The sequence below is a fragment of the Armigeres subalbatus genome, chromosome 2 (assembly GCF_024139115.2).
Source record: "Armigeres subalbatus isolate Guangzhou_Male chromosome 2, GZ_Asu_2, whole genome shotgun sequence".
Classification (NCBI taxonomy): Eukaryota; Metazoa; Arthropoda; class Insecta; order Diptera; family Culicidae; genus Armigeres; species Armigeres subalbatus.
In genome coordinates this window covers 416,831,833-416,853,067 of record NC_085140.1, presented here as the reverse complement: position 1 = coordinate 416,853,067, position 21,235 = coordinate 416,831,833, and the positions used below count along the sequence as shown (strand labels likewise).

Genomic DNA, 21,235 nt, shown 5'->3' with positions numbered 1-21,235 from the left:
CTGTCGATAACGGCAATTAGGTGGCGGACGGGTCTAGGATGGCGGCTATTTGCACGACGGGACGGTACCCGATCCAAGAGGTGGTACACTCCTCTGATGAGGGTTTCGCGATAGCCAAGATCAATGGTGTGTTCTATTGTAGCTGCTATGCCCCACCAAGGTGGCCATTAGAACAGCTCAACCAGATGATCGATAGGCTATCGTCTGACCTAGTGGGTCGTAAGCCGGTCGTCATAGCAGGAGATTTGAACGCTTGGGCAGTGGAGCGGGTAGCCGCTGCACCAATCGAAGGGATCAAGCGTTACTAGAAGCTCTAGCGAAGCTCGACGCAGTGCTAGTCAATGATGGTTCCGCTTGCACGTTCAGAAGGAACGGGGTCAAGTCGTGGATTGACGTAAAGTTTGTCAGTCCTGGTCTGGGTCACATCCATAGTGATCATCCTGCAATTCGCTTTAAGATCGACTATAGGGCGCAACATCCGAGGTCCGGGGATCCCTGTCAGGTCTGTGGAGAACCAATAATTTTGACAGCGAAGTTTTCACTGCGGCCCTGGAACTGGAAGCCAACACTGAAGGTCTAAGCTGGGATGCGTTGGTAGCTGTCCTATCACGAAGAGTTGTAGCGTCGAACTGTTGGTACCTATCGCTATCGACACCTCGAGGCATGGCAGAGGAGAGTAGAGTGAGCATCTAAGTCAGCCTCACATGGTATGTTAAGCGCGAGCACACAAGTCAGCCTCGCATGGCATGTCAGAAGTGAGAACCTAAATAAGTCCCACATAGTGTATCAGAGCGTGTGTCAGGAGGAGTGGCAAGGTGTGCTAGAGTGAGCACCCAAATAAGTCTCAAATTGGTGTGCTAGAGCGTGAATCAGGTGGTAGGGTGAGGAGCATTCAAGTTAGACTCACATGGTGCGTAAAGGGTGAGCGAGCACCGAAGTTAGACTCATATGGTGCGTCAGCAAAACGGTTGTGTCAGGGTGTGACAGAGGGTATGTTAGAGAGAGCATCCAAGTAAGCCTCATACGGGATGAGTGCCTGTGTGAGCGTGAATGAGCGAGTACATCAAGTACTGCCGATCCCCCAGAAGCTACTTGGGTGGGTTTTGTGGGTCGGCCATCTGTCAACATCACTCCTTGCAGGTGTCTTTTGCAGGTCCCGCTATAAAAAAAAAAGAAAAAAAAAGATCCCCCTCACCCCTCTGTCGAGCTTTTTTGTATAACTTATATGCACTGGCACAAAATCGTAGACCCCTACCTTCCTAAAACCTGTGACGCCATTATTAAACGATCCCTACACAAATCATTCATCGTCGGTAAATTTTTCAGAAACGAAATTTTTCCTGTCTGCAGCGTTGCTTGCATAGGTAGGTGAAAATTTTAAATTTGTTCACTACCCGATGAGAGGTAGGAGCAAAATTTGTTCGTCGATTGTGGTGGTATGAATTGCTCGACCGGCAAGTGATTGCGGATTTTGAGCGTTTGTAATATGTTTATTCGGCGAATCTGGAATCTTATTAGAATTTGCCGTAATCAATTTTGCACGGGACTTCAAAACTTTTTTGCGTGAAGGGCATTCCCAGAAATTGGATTTATGATTGCCCCCACAATTGGCACATTTAAATTTATTGGAATCATCTCTCACAGGATAGGCGTACTTGGCGTGAGAGGTTCCACCACAAATTAATTATTTAGTAGCTTATCAATTTTACCTTCTTATCTAACCAACTATCCCTTTCCCGTGGCGCTCATGGAGATGCAGACGATTCCTCGGTTTCTCGTAGCAATGCGTGTCGGTTTGATTTTCCAATATTAATCCTAACATGGCCGGCATCGTTATTGTTCTTGAACTAATGAAGCTCCGAAGCACGTACAGTGAAAATCAAAATAGTTTTCTAATCCAAAGAAGGCTATTCAATTGGATATTTGTTGTTTCTTTGTCTACTACGACTAGCAACTACGAAGTGTACAGTTCATCAAGCAAAACTAAGCTTGGTAACGATAAAGCTTTCGGCAAACTGGATTACGGAAAGTATGGGGTATCCTGAGATACAAGCGTGGCCTTCTCGTGCAGATCAAAACATAAATGGTTCTAATTCGACCCCATCCTGGTCGTCTTCTTCTTATTCGTATTGGCATTACATTAACTGCTGGGACGTTGCCGCTTCGCAGCCATCCTGGTCAGATAGGCACACGATTCTTTTTTTTACACGGGGGATGCGTTCCGTGTAAAAAAGTTTTCAGTTCAAAATGTGAAAATCCGTGTAAAAAAGTTTTATGATTTCTCGACGAATCATGCAAAATGGAGCAACTTTGCAAAAATTTTGTATGTGATTTTTTTTACACGGCCGTGTAAAAAAAATCCGTTTTAAAACAGAATCGGGTGTATTTCATAACTGCTACTGTTCCTTACCGTATTCGACGAGATAGGACGTAGTAGTTGCAATTAAAGACAAGCATCCCGGAATCCAAAACCAAATTCTTTAGCGTTTTCGAGGGAACTCCACTCCATACGCAGGCAAAGTTAAAACAATAAAAATTACAGTTCCGCGTTGCTTCCGTATTGAGTGGTATTCATTTGAAAACGCGAGAAAATCAAATTCAGATTCCGGGAGACTTGTCCTTAGCCGTGAAAACAATCTTGAATTGCTATGGCAGCGCATTGCCACGAAAAAATGCAACTTGGCGACAGGTTGATACGATAACGGGCAATCGACCAGATCTTTCTAGTCGGCCCTTTGCCACATTTATGAGTAAGTAAAAAAGTTTGGCTTGAGTGTGCTGATAATCGAATTGATATTGGGGGATTCAAACTCAGTGACCTTCACGTTTGTTTTCAATTGGCTTGGAGATCGCTTGATTGTGTTCCATAGAAATGAAAAGTCGGAATCCTGATCAACACTATGGAAGTTAAAGCTAAGACAACAGTATAAGCTTATTCTTCTTCTTCTATGGCCCTACATTCCAACTGGATCTTGGCCTGCTTAGTGTTCTATTAGCATTTCTACAGTTATTAATTGAAAGCTATCTATGCCCGACATTGCATGAGTATGTATCTTGTGTGGCAAGTACAATGGATACACTATGCCCAGGGAGTCAAGAATGTTTCCCGCCCTAAAACATCCTGGCCGGACCGAGAATCGAACTCGCCATCTCCGGATTGACAATCCTACGCCTTTGCTCGCAAGGCTAACTGGAGACCCTAACAGTAAAAGCTAACATTGTTTATAAATACGAATCTGAAATCTTTCACGTTAAAACAATCAAATGACTGTGAATCATTTAACTTTGGTCACATCTTATCTTTCAATCAGTTCAAGATTCCATCAACAACTCACAGTACATTGCTGTTTATTGTCCATCATCAAAACACCAACACTACCCCTTCGAATTATTTATTCATGTATTCGCAGCTCGTTGCACTATGGCATCGCAATCTTATCTCACTTCTAGCGATCTTTTTCTAGGCAAATGACTTTTTCAACCTCCAATCAACTACATAGCTATGGCTGATGACATATCCACAGCCAGTGGGAAGCCACCGGCTAGTCTGCGCGTTCTATTACACAAAAACTTGCTCATTCAAAAAAAAAACGTTACACTATTCATCGATTAGTAAGGACCATCAACTCTTCCGACACAAACAGCTTTATTTTTAACTCTGCACCACTTCTAACCACTTCTTCCCAATCATTATCAGAGATTTCACTCAGCGGTTACGGGTTACAAACAGTGGTAGCGAACACATCCGCACGATTTCCTTCTCATCGGAAACTATGAATAGGCCATGCGTTTCGTAATGATTGTGGGTGTTGTTGCATAGATTGCAATCAGTCGTCGTTCGATTACTAAGCCCCGAAAAGCCGCAAATTTTGGAACGCCGAACCGTGCGCGGACAACGTCTACTTTCACACCGGAACGAATTGAATGAACCGACCACAAAATATTAACTCATTCACAACGGGACGTGGCGTGGCGCAGCAGCGAGCACGATGATAGAGCCAAGTCTGCCGAGACATATGTTTTTTGTTTTTGGCCAGCCGAGAAGAGAGCGTCGTCGTTGCCACAGTCGGGCAATCTCTGGGCCAAAAGTACCAACAACATTCATCACTGAACGAACGAACGATCGACCGCACACAGCACTATGGGAGATCCCCATACAAGCGAGCGGTCAAAAATAAAATTGGACTTTTAAAGTGATTTTCCACTTAGTTTTAGCTGTGTATGGTCGAAATAGCATGAATATACAATTTCCAACCCCCCCCCCTTTGGGGATCGTCTATGAATTACGTAATTATTTTTTTCATAGGTTCGATTAACGTGACAAAGCAAACCTATTTGGGAAGTTGAAATTTCGTGCGTTTTCTTAAGGAGAAGGAAGGGGGCTGTACAAAAACTAAGTTCAGCAATTTATGGACATTATGGCGGCGATCATGTTAAATGACATTAATTTCATGACATTCCGTGATATTTTTTGTTCTCACTCTCATGCCTCACAATTTGTATTTAGAACAATTTGTTTGACAAAGTACTAGGATCTGAAGGATCATAAAGCATTAAATGTTAATCAAATAATCAGAATTGAAAATAACTTTTGAAAAAGGGTATTAGCAAATTAGAAATCGCAATCCCATGACATTTTACGTGTACAAGTTATTCAAAAATGAGATTAATATATTCTCAAAAATGTGGACATTCATTGTGGAATGTAAGAATGCTCCATTCTTCCGAAAAGCAAAATTCTTTTAATTTAAATAACAACACTATTTGAATTACTTTTGATTTGTTTTCATGATTTCTACAAGTTATATACAGCATCATTCTTTTCTGTGTCAAGGTTTAAGTCTTCAATGATATTTTCTTCAATTCCATCAACGATGGAAGATGAGATAAATTCATCTAAAGTATTAGAAGATAAAGAACTTTTGAAAATCTTCAAATATTACAAAATTACGCATGGCATAAGAATAACTAAGTGAAAAATTTTTTCCAACGTCTCCTCGTTATCCAAATCGAGCTTAAAATGGATCTGATTCATGTAAGGCACGAAGGAAAATGTCAACATTTGCCTCTCTTGATCATTTTCTTGCATTATGAGTTCTAAATTTCTTCAACTGTTTATATTGACTTTCCGCTGGTTGTTCAGCCAGTGAACCTCAAAGTGTAGATGAGTGAATAAATATTTCCCTACCATTAGCCAGACATTCATGAACACTAGCAGGAATTTCATACGCTCCGTTCTAACTAAGATATTGTTCGTCTTTACTTTTGCAATAAACATGTCGGGAATTATTGATTCCAGGAGATTTATAAATATTTACATATTATGAAATCCCATATTTAGTTCTCCATCAGTAGCTAATGAATAGCTCAGAAAATTAGGTTTAGAGAATGACTCAAACCACTCAAGCCCCAAACGCATTTCAGCGGAATGGCGACGGAAACAGTAAAATTTGACAGGAAATATATGAGCGAACTGTTAAATCCTTCCGTTACCGTTGTGCTGCATTGCATTGGGGTTTTATTCATTTACTCCTTTGAAAAGTTAATTAAATGAGCTCAAATGGTTATAAATAAAGTCGAAGTTATTACCAATAAATGTATTTTGACCATACCCTTTGAGCGCATAGTTCAGTCTGACCCATTTTCAATAGGAAACGATGGGACTAGATTTCCCGTCGAATGAAACTTGTTGCGAGAAAATCGGACACAAATAAGTGTCTAAATGGCGATTGCGTTCTTTTGCGCACATACATACAGACGCGCATGCACACACATACAGACATCACCTCAATTCTTCGCGCTGAGTTAGTTGATATATACCACTAGGGGTCTCCGGGCCTTCTATCAAACATTCGTTTTGGAATGAGCATTAACCTTGGAGTACGAGAGAGGCAAAACACGGTAAAAAACAAATGAAAAAAAATCAGAGTGACTTAACTCTGTTAATTGCAAATACTGGCAAGAAATTCTTTCGGGACATTTTAGTCGAAGCTTTGTCCTTGATGTGTATCATAAAAGAACCCGGGATTCCTGAGGAAAAAAAGTTCTTCACTATCAAAGTTGAAAATAGCGTCGTTTTGGAAAAAATATTGCTTCCGCATTTTTTTCAATTTTTTTCACAGTGTAACCATTAGTTTTTGCACACCATTTAAAAGCTTATACAATAACCTTTGTAATGATGTATTAACATTGAAGAAAAACATTTAAAAAATATTTCAATAAATAGTTGAAAATAAAATATTTTTTCAGAAAATTTGCTAACTTTTTTACCCATTTCTGACTTTGCCACCTTATATCTTTGGAACTAGTGCACCTAGAGACTTCAAATTCAGAATTTCTCTTAATTAGAGTATTGACAATGGAGAGAAAATATTTTAAAATAATTCGGAAGACATGACATTTTCGATTAATGACCGCCCGAAATCCTATAGTGCACAGTCATGATGGGGCGCACTTTTGAGCCAGTACAATCGACGAGACGAGAGTCGAGCGCCGCCACGCTCTGTAATCATTGCCGTGGCGTCCGTCGCGGAAAAACTCCTTCGGTGGTGGTTCACCTATAGATTCATGTGCGGTCCCGGTGGGCCTGAAATTGTTTTAATCCGAAAATTGTCAAATCATTCAATAAGTGACATTTGAAGATACATGCAGTGGCGTCGCGTAACCTCACCTTTTACCTGTGCACTGACACGAAAAATGTAAATTTTGATTTTTCTACAGCCCAAATGGAAAATAAAATTATCAGAATCGTTTAAACTGATCAAAATCTAGTTATTCTATACATTTACGCACAAAATTTCCTTGAATTTTAATCCAGTGCACAGGTAGATTGAGGCTAGGGAAACGCCACTGGATACATGTAGTATCAAAGTTGCGTGTCATAATATCAATGATGTTGACGGAGACACAAAAAAGCATATCAATGCTTCGAAGTGTCGATTCAATATATTTTTTTACGGTTATAGGCACACCGTGACAATGTTGTTGCACATGGACACAATTACCTATACTCTCAGCGAGTTAACTACTCGTACTGTCGGTAAAAAAAAGTGCAGAATGCAATGAAACGAGGCGATTACACTCTTTGCGACAATTCGTCGCATAAGGAGCCATCCAGCGAAACTCAAGACCACCACCACGGACTGTTTGGAAATTGGGTTCCCGTGAATCGGATTTTCCATCCGAAGCAAAACAGCTGATTAGAGGCACTGAGTGCAGTGCGCTTCTTACCCACACCAGGGGGCTCAGCGCCGCTTTTAATGAAAGGGAAAAACCGGTACCGACCGAGCTGAGCATACATATGTTGAGAGGCCAATGTTTAACTTCATCCTCTCCATCCAGATTGGCATCAGTCAGTGTCGGCATCGACATAGCTGCCACTATTGCGTTATGGAGTTGATATATAAGTACGAAAAAATGTATATATGGATATAATTTAAACTCGACACGACTGGTAATTACGGCTAAAAGTGTGAGCGGGTTGTCTAAGCGGAATTAATGGTGAGTTTAAGTTGTTCTCTCATTTTTTTTTTGGTTTTTACAGTTCATGAACGATACGGTCGAAAAAACACCCCTCGGACAAGTGAACTATTATGATTTGACAATCCGAAGAATACAAATGGCACCTTCTGTTATATGGCTATAAGAGAGGTGAACCAGATCATACTAGATTCCAATGGAGACATTTCCGAATACGACTATTAGTACTAATGCATTCATGGTAACTTTACTTAGAAACCTTCTTATAACTTATTGTTGAAGGTATGCCCAAAAATCACTTGACTAAAAGGCAACAATAATGTTACAATGCTACATATTTGGTAGTTGAGGGCATACTACGTGGGTCAGGGCGAAGGGCTCCTTTCCTCTATTCAAATTGACTGGTAATACCCACCTTGAACTCAAGCCTAAATTCAATCTGGAACCACCGTACGGTACAACTTTGGAAAAATCGGTAATTCTGTACGGCTCAATTCAACCAGAAATTAAAATGTAAAAATATATACTTGCAAATAGGGTTAATAACGTTGACCAAACAGAAAGCAATGAACTGTATATAATTAAAAAATTACTTAAATAAAGCTTTTAAAAGATTTGACCCAACATGTAGCACCTAGTCTAAGAAATGAATGAATCTATTATCAAAAAAGTGAGATAAAAAATCAAGTTTAGAACCACCGTTGACAAACAAAAATTACACGTTTATCGGTGTTTTTTCAGTGTTTCTATACTCCGAACAAAGGGAGGAGTCTACGTGACCGAACTTGAGCAGATACTATCGGAAGCAGGCGTGGAAGAAAATATGTCAATTGGAAGCTGATCTTACCATGCTTTCTTTCGATATCTCGTCATTAAGGTGAATAATTTCACGAAAGGGTGATCAAAACTCGTTTTCGAAAACTACCTTTGAACAAAATATAACTTTTGAACTATTGAACCGATTTGTTAGTGCTGGAATTAGAAGATTTCACTGTATTACGCTAAGCAGCAATTTCTAGTAAGGCCAGCCATTCTAGTACTTCTGCTTCAGATCGCCTTTTCCGCCTTTTCATAGAGATTCTAAGGGTGGTATTCACCACAATAGAAAGAATGCCCACTCTGGCTGATTTGACGAGAAAACGCAGTAGCGCCGCAGTGTCACTAAAGGCAAGCAAGCTCAAATCGTTTTTGAACGCGTTTATTTAATAGTTCTTTTATTATACATTTTAGCGTAATAGTGAGTTAATTGGAGATATCCAGCTTAATGATTGATCCTCCCAAAAGTGAGATGAAAAAAATATGTTTTTCTCCTTTACAACATACAAGCAAAGATACAAGGTTTATTAATATACACAAACAAAAATATTGACAAGAAAAGAGGTAGATGTAGTCGAATCTATCACTTTCCAGAATTCTTTCACGAACTGGCTGTGTATGTGTAGACTAGACTAGATAACATACTAGGTTTGTGTCTTTACGAAAGTTGTAGCAAAGCTTTTCTTGAAAAACTTCGTAGAAGACGCTAAGTTCGTACTTCCATTACTTTTGGAAATTTAATACTTTTTATGCCAACATGTTTTAATCATGTTCATCATAAAGCTATGTCCATTAAGAATCCGGAATAATAGAATCATCTGTATCTCGGTAACGGATTGACGTACAAATAAGGGTTATACATCAAAACAAGGGTAATTCACTGTACTTTAAGGAAAAAATATTGATACAAATAATTTCTTCTTGTTTCTAGTGAAAATTCGCACCTTCTTCTTTATTCCTCTCATCAAAAGTTGCACACCTCCGGAGTCAACTTCCTTGGCACATTTGCTACACATTTTGGTCATCTGAGTCGCGTCCCGAGCTGTTTTTCATTACTGCCCAAAATGTCTCGATGGGCCGGAGCAGTGGGCAGTTGCGTGGATTTATGTTTTTATCGATGAAATCTTTGTTATTATCGCGGTACCACTGGATGACTTCCCGGCTGTAGTGGCAACTCGTCAAATCTGGCCAAAACTTCACAGGACCTTTATGGGCTTTATGGAAGGTCGACCGCGGTTTTTTGAGACATTCCTCCTTGTACAGCTTCGAGTCCATCGTCTTATTCGTCACAAACACTTAGGTCAATGTCCCACAGTTGCATATCCCTTGCCAAAATCATCCATTTTTTTTCCAAGTTTGTCCAAAAAACAAACTTAAACTTCGCAGGAACTACTCCTCGTGCCGTCACCATGTAGAATTTTTGGCTAGGAAGCTGTCCGAAATCCATTTTGACGTAGGTTCCATCGTCGATGACAGGATTATCAACGTGGGTGTGCAGACTTTTTTTTCTCCTTTCGGATTCCATCTGGAATAATTTTTGACACGCTGCATGAAACTTCGTGAAATTTATACCACAGCAAGTGGGCGCCTAGGTAGACAAACGGCTGTAAAAGAATTCTTGCAGCGGTCACTTTCCGTGACGCTGCAATACAATAAATGATTCCGGATTCTAAATGGACATAGCTTTATAAGCATACAGGAATATGGAAACGCATGGTTCATTGTTTCATCAACTTTTTGTGCAGTTTATAATACACCCGATATCCCGGATATTCCGAAGTACCATTACCGTACAGTAGCGAAGACTTTTATTATTGATTGCAAACACAATTCGCCAGGATAGGTGGTTACGAAAAATCGCGATGCTCTGAGATAAACTTTTGGAATTGACTATTTATACGAATGAACCGGAGGGCCGTCTCTTAAGCATTTGAAGGTCACAGAAGACTTTCCCTATTAATTTGCCAGAATGGAAGGCTACGAAAAAAAATCGCTGTGAATTCTCCACTTTTACGGATGTTCCGTATCTTCCGGGGGACCGTTTTTATGGCATTTGTAGGTCACAGATATTTTTCATTATTGATTGCATCCATAATTCGCCTGGATACTTACTTGATACTTGATGGGTTACAGCTCTTCGATGAACCTACGCCGAATAGAGTATCCTCCTCCACTGGACTCGATCCTGGCCCAATCGCTTCCAGTCACCCTGAACATTGAGCGCCCTCAGGTCCTCTTCAACTGCAAAAAACCATCGTGTACGCGGCCTCCCACGAAGCCTGTGGCCTCTTCCGGGTTCTCTACTAAATATTATCTTTGCATGACGTTCTTCCGGCATACGAACAACGTGACTAGCCCACCGTAGTCTGCCGTGTTGTATAAGCTTAATAATATTCAGCCCTTTATACACCTGGTACAATTCGTGATTCATGCGACGCCGCCAGATACCGTTCTCCTGTTTACCGTCTTTATTGTACGCAGCACCTTACGCTCAAACACTCCGTAAGCTCTTCGATAAGCCTCCTTTAACGTCCATGTCTCTCTCGTATAAAGCCACCGGAAGAATCAGAGTAGTATACAGCGCGAGTTTTGTTTTCGTTTGCAGACTACGGGACTTAAGCTGATTACGAAGTCCGTAATAAGCCCTATTTGCAGCTGCAATACGCCTTTTCACCTCGCAAGTAACATCATTATCGCACGTCACTAATGTTCCAAGATACAAAAATTCTTCTACCACTTCAAATTTTTCACCATCCAGCACCATTTCGCCTACCATCACCACTAATGAACCCACGTTGATTGCCAGCGACCATGTACTTCGATTTGCTGGTATTGATCGTGAGTCCAATCCTCGCTGTCTCCCTATAAAAGGCACAAAAGCCTCTTCCACGGCACGGCGATCAATTCCGATAATATCGATATCGTCCGCAAATCCCAGGAGCATATGCGATTTTGTGATAATGGTACCGCTTCTTTGCACACCAGCTCTCCTAATCGCTCCCTCGTGCGCTATATTGAACAGTAGATTCGAGAGTGCATCACCCTGCTTTAATCCATCTAAGGTAACAAATGACGTCGATATTTCATCCGCAACCCTTACACTTGATTTCGATCCGTCCAACGTTATACGAATCAGCCGTATCAGTTTCGCCGGAAAACCATGTTCAAGCATAATTTGCCATAATTCATTCCGTTTCACTGAATCGTACGCCGCCTTGAAATCAATAAACAGATGATGTGTCTGCAAGTTGTACTCCCGGAATTTATCAAGGATCTGTCTCAGGGTAAACATTTGATCCGTCGTTGATCGGCCCTCACGAAAACCTGCTTGGTATTCGCCGACAAAGGACTCTTCAAGCGGTCTCAATCTGTTGAACAGAATACGGGACATAATGTTGTACGCCGAATTAAGGAGGGCTATTCCTCGGTAATTGGCGCACTCCAGTCTGTGCCCTTTCTTAAAGAGAGGGCAAATGAGGCCGTCCAACCAGCTAGCAGGCATTTCCTCGTCTTCCCATATTTTTGACATAATATGGTGCAGAACTTCATAAAGCTGCACACTGCCATGTTTGAGAAGTTCAGCCGGGAGCTGGTCCTTCCCCGCAGCCTTTTTGTTTTTCAGCTCTTTAACAGCTTTTTTAACCTCATCTAATGTAGGTGACTCCACAGCTTGTCCATCGTCGCTAATATTTATTCTGATCACCAATGCAATGTCACTTCCTCCATTCAACAAAGTCTCGAAGTGCTGCTTCCACCTGGCAGCCACTTCAGTTTTATCTGTCAGCAAATTCCTTTGTTGATAGTTACACATGACGGGAGATGGCGCTGTCTTTCTCCGCACGCCATTGACAGACTCATAAAACCTTTTTTTGTTTTTTGTCTTTATTTAGGAGACTTTCAGCCCGAGGCTGGTTCATCTCTGGACTCATAAAACCTCCGCATATCGTTCTGCTCCATTTTTTCCTGCGCCTCACTAATAACTTCTTCTTCGTACTCTTTTTTCTTCCTGCGGTGGGTTCGTTTTTCGGCTGCTCTTGCTTCCGTGTACCGATCTCTATTCGATCGGGTACCCGACACCAACATCCGGCTTCTGACAACGTTCTTCTCGTCTGTCACTCTCTAACATTCCACATCGAACCAACCCGTCCTGGGTCGCCTCTGTGCAGTGCCTACCACTTCTCGTGCTGTTGTGCTCACCGCTCCACGGATCGACCTCCCATAGATCGTTAATGTTGTCGCTAACGTTGATTGCACTTATCCGTTCGTTGAGCTTCTGGCGGTACTCAGCCGATACTCCTTCGCCGACAATCGCTGGATATTGTAACGCATCGTTCGCTGTGATCTTTCGTTCGATATAGTTGACAACCGTGATCGAATTTTACTGACAACGAGGTAGTGATCAGAGTCAATGTTCGGACCTCTGAATGTCCGCACATCGATAACATCCGAGAAATTGCGCCCATCCACCAGAACATGATGTATCTGATTGCAAGTTCCACCATTTGGGTATCTCCAGGTGTGCTTTCGGATGTTCTTTCGTGCAAAGTAGGTGCTACTGATGGCCATCCCTCTGGCAGCAGCAAAATTTACTAGCCGTAGGCCGTTGTCATTGGTAGCGGAGTGAAGGCTCTTCCTACCGATTATGGGACGGAAAAAGTCCTCTCTACCGACCTGAGCGTTAGCGTCTCCGATAACAATTTTCACGTCATGCTTTGGGCACTCTCCATAGGCTTTATCAAGACATTCATAAAACGTGTCCTTCACGTCGTCGGATTTATCGTTTGTCGGTGCGTAAACGTTGATTAGGCTGTAATTGAAGAATTTGCCCCGTATCCTCAACACACAGATTCGTTCGCTAATGGGTTTCCACCGCATCACTCACTTCATCTGCTCGCCCATCACTACGAAACCAACTCCATGCTCTGCTTTTTCACCGCCGCTGTGATAGATGTTATACTTGAATGCAGTGTTGGTCGTGGGATCCACGGCTCGGAATTCACGTTCTCCGGATCTAGGCCATCGGACTTCTTGAATAGCAGCCACGTTCACTCCAACCTTCTGCAGTTCACGAGCCAGAAGGCTCACTCGAACCAGAAGGCTCAATTCGCCTGGATATACTTATTATTATGAAAAAAATACAAAGCTCTGGGACGAACTTTTGGAATTAGCCATTTTTACGGATGTTCCAGATCTATCGAAGGATTGTTTTTGGGACATTTAGGGGTTACAGATAGGGATGTGCTACCGGTAGTACCGGTACCGGAAATACCGGGAATACCGGCAATTTTTGGTACCGAAAGTACCGGTACTAAACACCTGTGAGAACCGGTATTTACGGTACTGAGAAATCAGTATTTGGAACGAAATTTAAATATGAAGGCATAAGAAAAAAAATGTTGCAACATGTTTTGCTTGCAAGAGGCTAGTGACTAGTGGCTAAGACAAGTGTGTCACTTGTCCCACATTTGATATGTATTCTTAGTGAGAGCTCCCAGTAACGGTGCTTTGAAGGAGTGACTACAGCGAGCATATCCAGGCTCATGTTGAATGTATAGTGCTGAAATCAATACGCAAACAACGATATTGAATTCGTTCCAGCAGGATTTGGTGACTATTAGCTGCTGAGAGGAAGCAGCAGGAAAAGCCGTATTGTAAAATAAAATAGAAATAATATTCGTTCTACAGAGTATGATGATGATGAAGTAAGTATTTAGAATTTGAGCTAAGTATTTGTATTTGAGCTAAGTATTTAAGAGTAATGCATTTTGTTCGACCTATTGATCGATTCTCGAAAGGATCGTTTTTTCAATAATTTTCTCATACATGGCATGGCAATCAGTCGGTGTAAATTAAAATCATCCTTTTGAATAGCTATTAATTTTACCTGTCGCCATTCTGATGGTACTGATGTTGTACTCCATGAAACGGTTGTACAAGTCAATTAACCGAGAAAAAGGAAGACTGATAGTTCCTTCACAAAGTGCAACAGGTTAAAAGATGGCCACGTAACTAGTTTCACTACTCCTGGAATCTACGTAACGATATGCCAAAATGTAACAGAAAGGGAAATCAATCGTCTTTTCACACGAAAATTAATAAGGCACATGGTTATTTTTAAACTGTTCGGCACTTCATCTCATAGCTCCCATGTTTATCCAATCAAATACAAAGCAATGAAAAGTTTTTTTTATTTGTTTCTTATTTTTATGATTTGTTTAGCAGTGAGCATGCATGTTAGCAGAAAGAAGCGACGATATTTGTACTGTATGACTTAAAAATTAGTAACTGTCCATAAAAAATTAGAAAATTTCCAATAAAGAAATCAGGGTATGAGCAATTAATAAATATAAAATTTCCACAAATAATGCAAAATTTGCATAAACAATTGAAAACATTCCACAAAACAACAATAAATTAGCACTTTTAAAAGCAAAAATTGCAATTATAAAAGAAGATTTTTTTCATAAAGATATAAAAATGTTCCACGGAAAAAATACAAAATTTCCATAAATAAATCAATATTAGCAATGAAAAATTACAAAACTTTCAACAAAATAAATATTTTTCCCACAAAAAATTAAAAACTTTGCAAAAAAGCAATGAAAAAATTTAAAAATTTTCATAAAGGAATATAAAAAAGCAATAAAACTGAGCATTTTTCCAAAGATGTCCCCTTCTTCAAAAGCGTTTAAAGTTCATAGGAAATTTTATAATTTTTTCATGTAAAATTCCTTATTTGTTATTGCTCTCATCGATTATTTTGTGAAAATTTTTAAATTTTTCATGGAAAAAAAATCTTTGGAAAATTTTGTACTTGTTTATTACTAATATTGATTTATTTATAGAAATTTTGTTTTTTTGCGGACCATTTCGATTTTATTCTGAAAAAATCTTCTTTTGTAACTGCAATTTCTGCTTTAAAAAGTGTTAATTTATTTTTGCTTTGTGGAAAATTCTCAAATGTTCATGGAAAGTTTTCATTTATGGAAATTTTATATTTATTTGTTGCTCATACCCTGGTGGTGATTTCTTTATTGGCAATTTCCTATTCTTTTTTTTTTTTTTGGCAAATTTTCACTTTGTCATGGAATTTTTTTTTGCTGTCATTTAACGGTTGAGATTATAGAAGTACAGTAGACGTTCGATAACTGCAAGTCATTTAACTGCAATTCGATAGTTGCAACAGTTTTCAGTTATCGGACCGCTAAACTTCAAACTGATGTCAGACTCAATGACAGCTGCATTGCGCTGCACATTTAGATGCACTTTTATTGCATCTGACGTCGATTGACAACCATTTGACGTCTAGAATGCGTTGAAGTTATCGAACGGCATTCGTTAACTGAAAAGTAAACATTTTGCAGTTATCGAACGGCTACTGTACCTAAAAAAACTCTACACCCGGATAACCAGTTATGTTCTAAAAAGAAACTTTCATTAGCGATTCCTCATATTATTTCAAAATGTTTGAGGCTTCGGTGGGACGTTAATAATGTCTTCCTCTGTTCAAATAAGAGGGAGAGGAAGGAGATTCCAGGCATTCTGTTTCATTCCAGTTCTTCAGCTGTTCTACATATTCAAGCTTCTCATATCGAAACTTCTATGACAGTTTCAGAATCTATTCTCTGTCCACCGTATAACCGTTTTTCTCCAAGAAGGCATTATGAGTCATTTTAATTTGCCCATGAAAAGGTGTCGAATGTCCAATTTGAGCCTATTATACCGGAGATTATTAAAATTGCTGAACCTGAGGTGGCATTGTGCATCTTGACATAAAACGAGCTTACCATGTGACTGTCATATAAAAGTGCAATCAAAGCTAGTAAACTGTATTAAGGAGGTTAAAAAAAACAAAGTTGCACATAGCGAATGGATAAATGTACAAGGTGAAGGTGATATAGGCGCATGCCTCCATTTAATTGCATGTAAAGTGTACGTATATGGCCTCCACTTTGTACACTTAACCACTATGATATACGATCTTGTGTTTGCTGGGTGGGTAGAAACCCTTTAGGAGCAAAACAACACAACGATCATTTTATTGTGAGAATTTGTGCCTGCATTGCCAAGCATTTGATCAAAACAAGCACGAGTCGACGACGAAGCTGCCAACGTTGAATACTGAATGAAAAAGTGAAAAAGGCACCACCAACGCTAGTTGGATTAATCTGGTTTTCAACGATTTCGGACTAGGCATTCGATTTTATTTGTTTCTAAAATTTAATAAGGGCGTTACATCTAACGTAATTCTCCTTTGCATATATAACTATTCCTCGCGCAGTATGGCAATTGAATACGATCATAATTAATATTACATGCTCCGAGCGCACAAACGTACACACGTCCAATCGCACCCGTAAATACGCTTCCCGTCATTAAATTAGCCATCTCCGTGCCAATCAACCTAATTCACGTTCACTTCCAATGCGACTCGTGCCAGCGACCGTTACTCCATTTGATATCGATCGTTGGTAGCATATGCAGCATTAATTGAAAGGAGAGCGTTTGACACGACTTATGAAAGAGAACCATACCAAACTTAAGGATAAATGAATGATTTCAAAATTGAAAAATGGTTGATTGTGGCAACGATCAACGAAATCATTTTATCACATATTGTACTAAATACACAAAAAAAACATTGCTTGAGGTTTTGCTACCTTTCTGCAACGTATGAATTTGTGGTGACAATAAAATTTAAATCAGAATCGATTCACCTTAAACCAAGTTCAACTGCACTCGATTGATTGAAATTCAAACGTGTGGATCGCGTATCCGCACGCGCATATATACTAATGCATTACAAGTTAGCCGCATTGCACCGTCCCACTTTCAAACTCCAGAAACACAACATCACGAAAAAGTGAATGGAGTGAATAGTACGCCATTGCACCGAACGTTTCTACTTCATCGAACCTAGCGCACTTAAGAAAATGTTTAGTCGAAGAAGAAGAAGAAGGTTGCCTCTAGTGCCATTTCCCAGAGTGTCAGTCGGAGTTTCAAAACTGACCCAGAAAACTGCCTCAACCAGCTGACGGTGAAACTCCAGTCTTCCCACAAGAAATAATTTCATTATGGGCTTTCTCATATTACTTAGTTGCAATAAATTGTATGATGTCAGAAAGTCTGGCTCGGGATAACTGTCAAAAGCTTTCAATACAACATTTTCACCTTCATTTTAACAAACTTTACCTTAAATTTAGTCAAGACACTGGTACTTACCCGATTGTTAAGCCCCTCGTCGTTCTTTCCACGCTTCAAAGATGGCGCTCGGATGACGTTGTGCTCAGCGTATGGATTCATCGTGCTTAGCTTAGCGTCGGGCTCCTTAGCTTACTTAGACCGACTTATTCACCACACCTAAGCCGGTTACGCTCTCTTCGAAATTTGCGTTTTCTCTCTTTCTGCTTTCGGTTGCATGCAGCGGTTATTCTCTCACCACGTGCGCAGTCTCACGTATTTTGCTCTTTTAACAAAGTTGCACCTTAACATACACACTCAACGCTTAACCGCATTGCAAAAACACAAAACAACTTAACGCACACGCCACGGCACACCTACAAAGTTTATTAATATTTTCCGCTAATTTATTCTACCGGCTTTTCGGTTGCCGTTTAGTTAGCTCCTACTTGGCACCTTCTTCCCTCCTTCAACTGTAGTGTTGACAAATTTGAATTTCAACTATCACAAAATTCCGTCCCCAGCTAGAGAGCCGTTACGGCTAACTTTGGCCATGATGTTTGCCTTAAGTAGCACTTCATTCGCGGAATTGTTTACATTTTTCGTTCACTGGAAAAGCCAACGGTTAGTGCTTCCGTTCCGTCCGTCTGGTGATGGTCACGGAAAAGGTGCTGTCACCTTTCCCAGATGAGGCAGATTTTATCCATATTGAAGTGTGGCTATTTGGTAAATAGCAACCCCGATCTCAAAAGTGGTCTAACGGCGAACCGGCGACGATGGGAACTTGATCGACCGCTGCTGCGTTTCGAGTGACGACTTCTGCTGTGACGATGGCGCTGAACTGGTGGTATCGGTCCGGATCAAGCTGTTGTGATCAAAGGTTTCTGGAAAGAGAATGAGGGTGAGAGACAGAATAAAAAACGATGTTATTTAATACTGACGAGAACGTTGATCGTTGTTTTTTTTTTGCGGGGCAGTTAGAATCAATTTCATTCGGGTTTTATGGAACATTGCCGAAGGAAAGGCAATTTCCGGTTGTTCTTCTGTGGAGACGACATTAGATTTCATTATGTAGTAAGTAGACAGAGTGGTGACCATATGAAATAATTATTGTTGATTTAGGACTATTAAGGAACACAGAGGCTTGTGGGAACTGAATACATGCTTCCATTACTGAGCATAATAGGACCTCAATTTTACCTTCTGAACGGCTGCGCAATTTTAGGCTTGGATACGTTAGAAATATTGGACGTAAGGTAGCACGGACGTTAAGCATACTACTCACGTTGGCTGTTCTTTGGCGCATTTGATGCCTAACGTCCATAATAAAAATATCAAATTGTCAAATGTATACATTTTTGAACATATGTGGCGTTGTATTGATAGACGAGTTCGGTGGTCTAGTGGCTAACGCTTCTGCCTTATAAGCAGGAGGTCGGGTTCAATTCCAGGCTCGTCCCTTTCCTACTTCATATTTCTCATAAAGTTCTTTTTTTTTGTTTCACGTTCTACCAAGCCAGGGCAGATCTTGACTATTGGAGAATGCATTGCCTTTATCTAAGAGATAATGAAATTAGTCCCAAGTCAACGGATGTAAGTGATTCTATTCTCATAGTCCTCATAGTCTCATAGTTCTCATAGTCATAGTCCAGGCTTGTACCACCTATGAATTTGTACGAACTGCGCAATACTAATGCTAATATGCGGCGTAGTATTGCCAATCTGATGAATACAATTTGGCTTGTCAAAATTGTCTGGGAAAACTTCGAGTTATGAAGGTCTTGAACTCCTACTGCGTCATTATGCGACTCTTTTTCATTACGCTGTCTTGCTGATATCAGCTATGCACACTAAATAAAGCTATTTTCTTCATATCTCTGCTAAAAATTACGATGTGGATGTTAATATGGCTTTGTAATAATCGAAAAAGAAAGTAAACAAAGAGAGCCTCTCTTTTGGTCGTTTGGACGTTTTTAAAAATCAGGCGAGATTAGCATTTTTTCGCAAACATCTATACGGTTATGGAAACGATTATATGTTGGAACGTAAATCATGTGGAAGAAGGTCAAAAGAATTAATGAAAAGAAACCTTATTTTATCAAAGGAATGCGAAGCTGTTTTTCTTTAATATATTATAGATAATAGCGAATCTCTTTAAAATGTGAAAGACCGGTTATAGAACTGTGAGGTTGATATGATTTTTGCATAATGCGGAGATAAAAGCTTAGGCAACCATGGCCTGTTTTTCTTGGCCAAAAAACGAAGTATAGGAAACAAGAAATCAAGCAATCGTTAGTTTTTTCTGGGTACGGAATAAAATGTTTTCGTTGATTCGAAATATTGATTGGTTGGAACTGGAACAACACTTGACTGATAACATTTTATTAATATTTACCTCAACTATGATGTATGTTTCGTTATCAATAATATGTGAGTCAATAATATCTTTAACATTCACAAAAAGGGTGCTTTCGACTTTTTGTTTGTTGCTATCGCATGTACTAACTGCTGAAAATTTTGGTAACAATAATCAGAGAAAAAGCGCTTCAATTGATTGATTTTTGAAAAGTCGACCTCAAATAAATTAAAAAATCAGTCGATCGAATATTTTTTTTTTTTTTGAGAGAAGGGTTAATTCTTTATATTTGATTGTTATTGATATGGGTACATACTGAAGTTGTATGAGTGAATTTATTACTTTTCTAGTGTAAAAGAAACGAAATTTGCTTAAAATGCTAAGAATGCTAATAACTTTGCCGTGTAAGCTCTAATAGTGATCTTTTCGCGATTTCAGCATACACTTTAACGCATATGCGCTCCTACTCTAATCTGATTCGACCAAGTAAAGCTGGTGGAGCCATATTTGGCAAAATTCTTTAAATGACCACATCGCCACCAACGCTGTAAGAATGATTCTAATTAATAATACACGTTTATTATTAAATATCAAAAACATTTCTGGCGCAAAAAATTACGTTTTCGTTTCACTAAAGAACTTTCACTCTAAAGGACCACGTGGAATGGATACGTTCGCAATACGTTGAAGAAACTGTCAATAAATACACAAACGTATCCACTCTGCAGAGCTCTTAGATCCTAGGAATTACGGCCACTTAAAAACCTACATGTGAATTGACAAAACATTTTCAATTTTCTACACAGCTAAGTATAGTTGTTATTCATGAAAAGTATTTCATGACGATGACTTCATTCCCTTGGCATGTACAATTCTGGCTATTTGCTGTTCCCCATAAACACAATAAATATATCTGCAACAAAATCTTACGGAATGCGGTACAACTTTCCATAAAAAATAAATTTACTTGGAGATTAGTAGTCGGTTACCAGGCACAAGAGTTTAGCATTTCAAATTTATCGCTTCTGCAATTATCTAATCCACTCGTTAGACCATGCCGACGGTAATAGTGAAAGCATTCCCGGCAGATTCACGCTCTTTACAAGATGTGTAAAACCGGCAGGCGAATCAAACCCAAACTCAAGGTACATACAGAATATGATGGCAAATTTTGCTTATTCTTGTGTGATGTTTAATTAATGCTGATTGTAGAACCTATTAAATGTATTGTTACCATGTGGTGAACAGAAATGAAATTGTGCCTTTAGTTAAAATTTAAAATTATCTTAGCCGTTTGCAGTCGATTATTTGCTATGCTACAAATAAACCGATCTGTATCAATTGGCAACGATGAGTCAACCGAAGCGAATTTGATGCGCTACGCGTATAGGGTTAAGGGGAAAT

General features: G+C 39.7%; 1 protein-coding gene across 1 annotated transcript in view; it reads right to left on the bottom strand.

The window, feature by feature from the left end:
* The window catches only part of LOC134213413 (uncharacterized), a 391,718-nt gene that overhangs the window by 214,790 nt on the left and 155,693 nt on the right, over positions 1–21,235 (bottom strand). Inside the window, exon 2 of the mRNA XM_062692452.1 lies at positions 17,518–18,359. Coding sequence (XP_062548436.1) covers positions 17,518–17,598 — 81 coding nt within the window. The 5' untranslated portion in view covers positions 17,599–18,359. The remainder of the gene's footprint in view (positions 1–17,517; positions 18,360–21,235) is intronic.